At 45.8% G+C, this 657-nt stretch overlaps 2 protein-coding genes across 3 annotated transcripts in view; one reads left to right on the forward strand and one right to left on the reverse strand.

The window, feature by feature from the left end:
* LOC119593476 (exosome complex exonuclease RRP42-like) overlaps nt 1–657 on the forward strand; it is a 54931-nt gene that overhangs the window by 7881 nt on the left and 46393 nt on the right. The gene's annotated exons all lie outside the window — the stretch shown is intronic.
* Nucleotides 205–657, reverse strand: part of LOC119593478 — a 1428-nt gene continuing 975 nt past the window's right edge. The window contains exons 2-3 of the mRNA XM_037942413.1: nt 399–632; nt 205–231 (exon numbers count right to left, since the gene is read on the reverse strand). Of these exons, the coding sequence (XP_037798341.1) occupies nt 208–231; nt 399–632 (258 nt within the window). The 3' untranslated portion in view covers nt 205–207. The remainder of the gene's footprint in view (nt 232–398; nt 633–657) is intronic.

A 657-nucleotide genomic window follows, 5' to 3' on the forward strand; every position in this document is an offset into this window, starting at 1 on the left:
TTACCCTAACTTTTGCGAATATCTATAGCTACTCTGACCCAAAACACCAAACAAAAATGGGATATTTTCAACAAACCCAGAAAGCAAAACGACCCGGAAGTGAGCAGTTGTTCCTCGAAGCCTCACGTGTGCCAGATAATGATGCTCAGACCATCAGAAGATGAAAGATGCTGATGCATGTCTTGCATTTTTCTTCTTTTTTTATTTTCATTTTCCGTAGGTTTTCGGTGCCTGAGAGGATAGTAGATTGTACGTGATTAAATAATATAAAACAGAACACATAGTATTTGAGAGTAAGAAATATCTAAAACCGACACTGATTGAAAAAAAAAATAACGAGTACTGACTTCGATCTCCAAATACACTACAGAAACGATCTAGAACACCTCCTACTGTACCTTCGACCCGAGAGCATCGTACAGTCGCCTCACGAACACGACATCTGACGGAGTAGGCGACGGGGGGGTGGCGGGTCTGACCTCTGTCTTGGTGTCATAGCGACCCACAGCGTAAAGGCAGGAGTTGACGACCAGGTAGATGAGGAATTCCAGGACCTCCACCAGCAGGAAAACGGAGATACCCATGTACAGGGAGAGGGCGCCACCGAGGCTGCTGACCAAACCCCAGACGTTCTGAAGGCCGAGGAGAAGTTAGGGA

Source organism: Penaeus monodon, chromosome 32 (assembly GCF_015228065.2).
Source record: "Penaeus monodon isolate SGIC_2016 chromosome 32, NSTDA_Pmon_1, whole genome shotgun sequence".
In the NCBI taxonomy this organism is placed as follows: Eukaryota; Metazoa; Arthropoda; class Malacostraca; order Decapoda; family Penaeidae; genus Penaeus; species Penaeus monodon.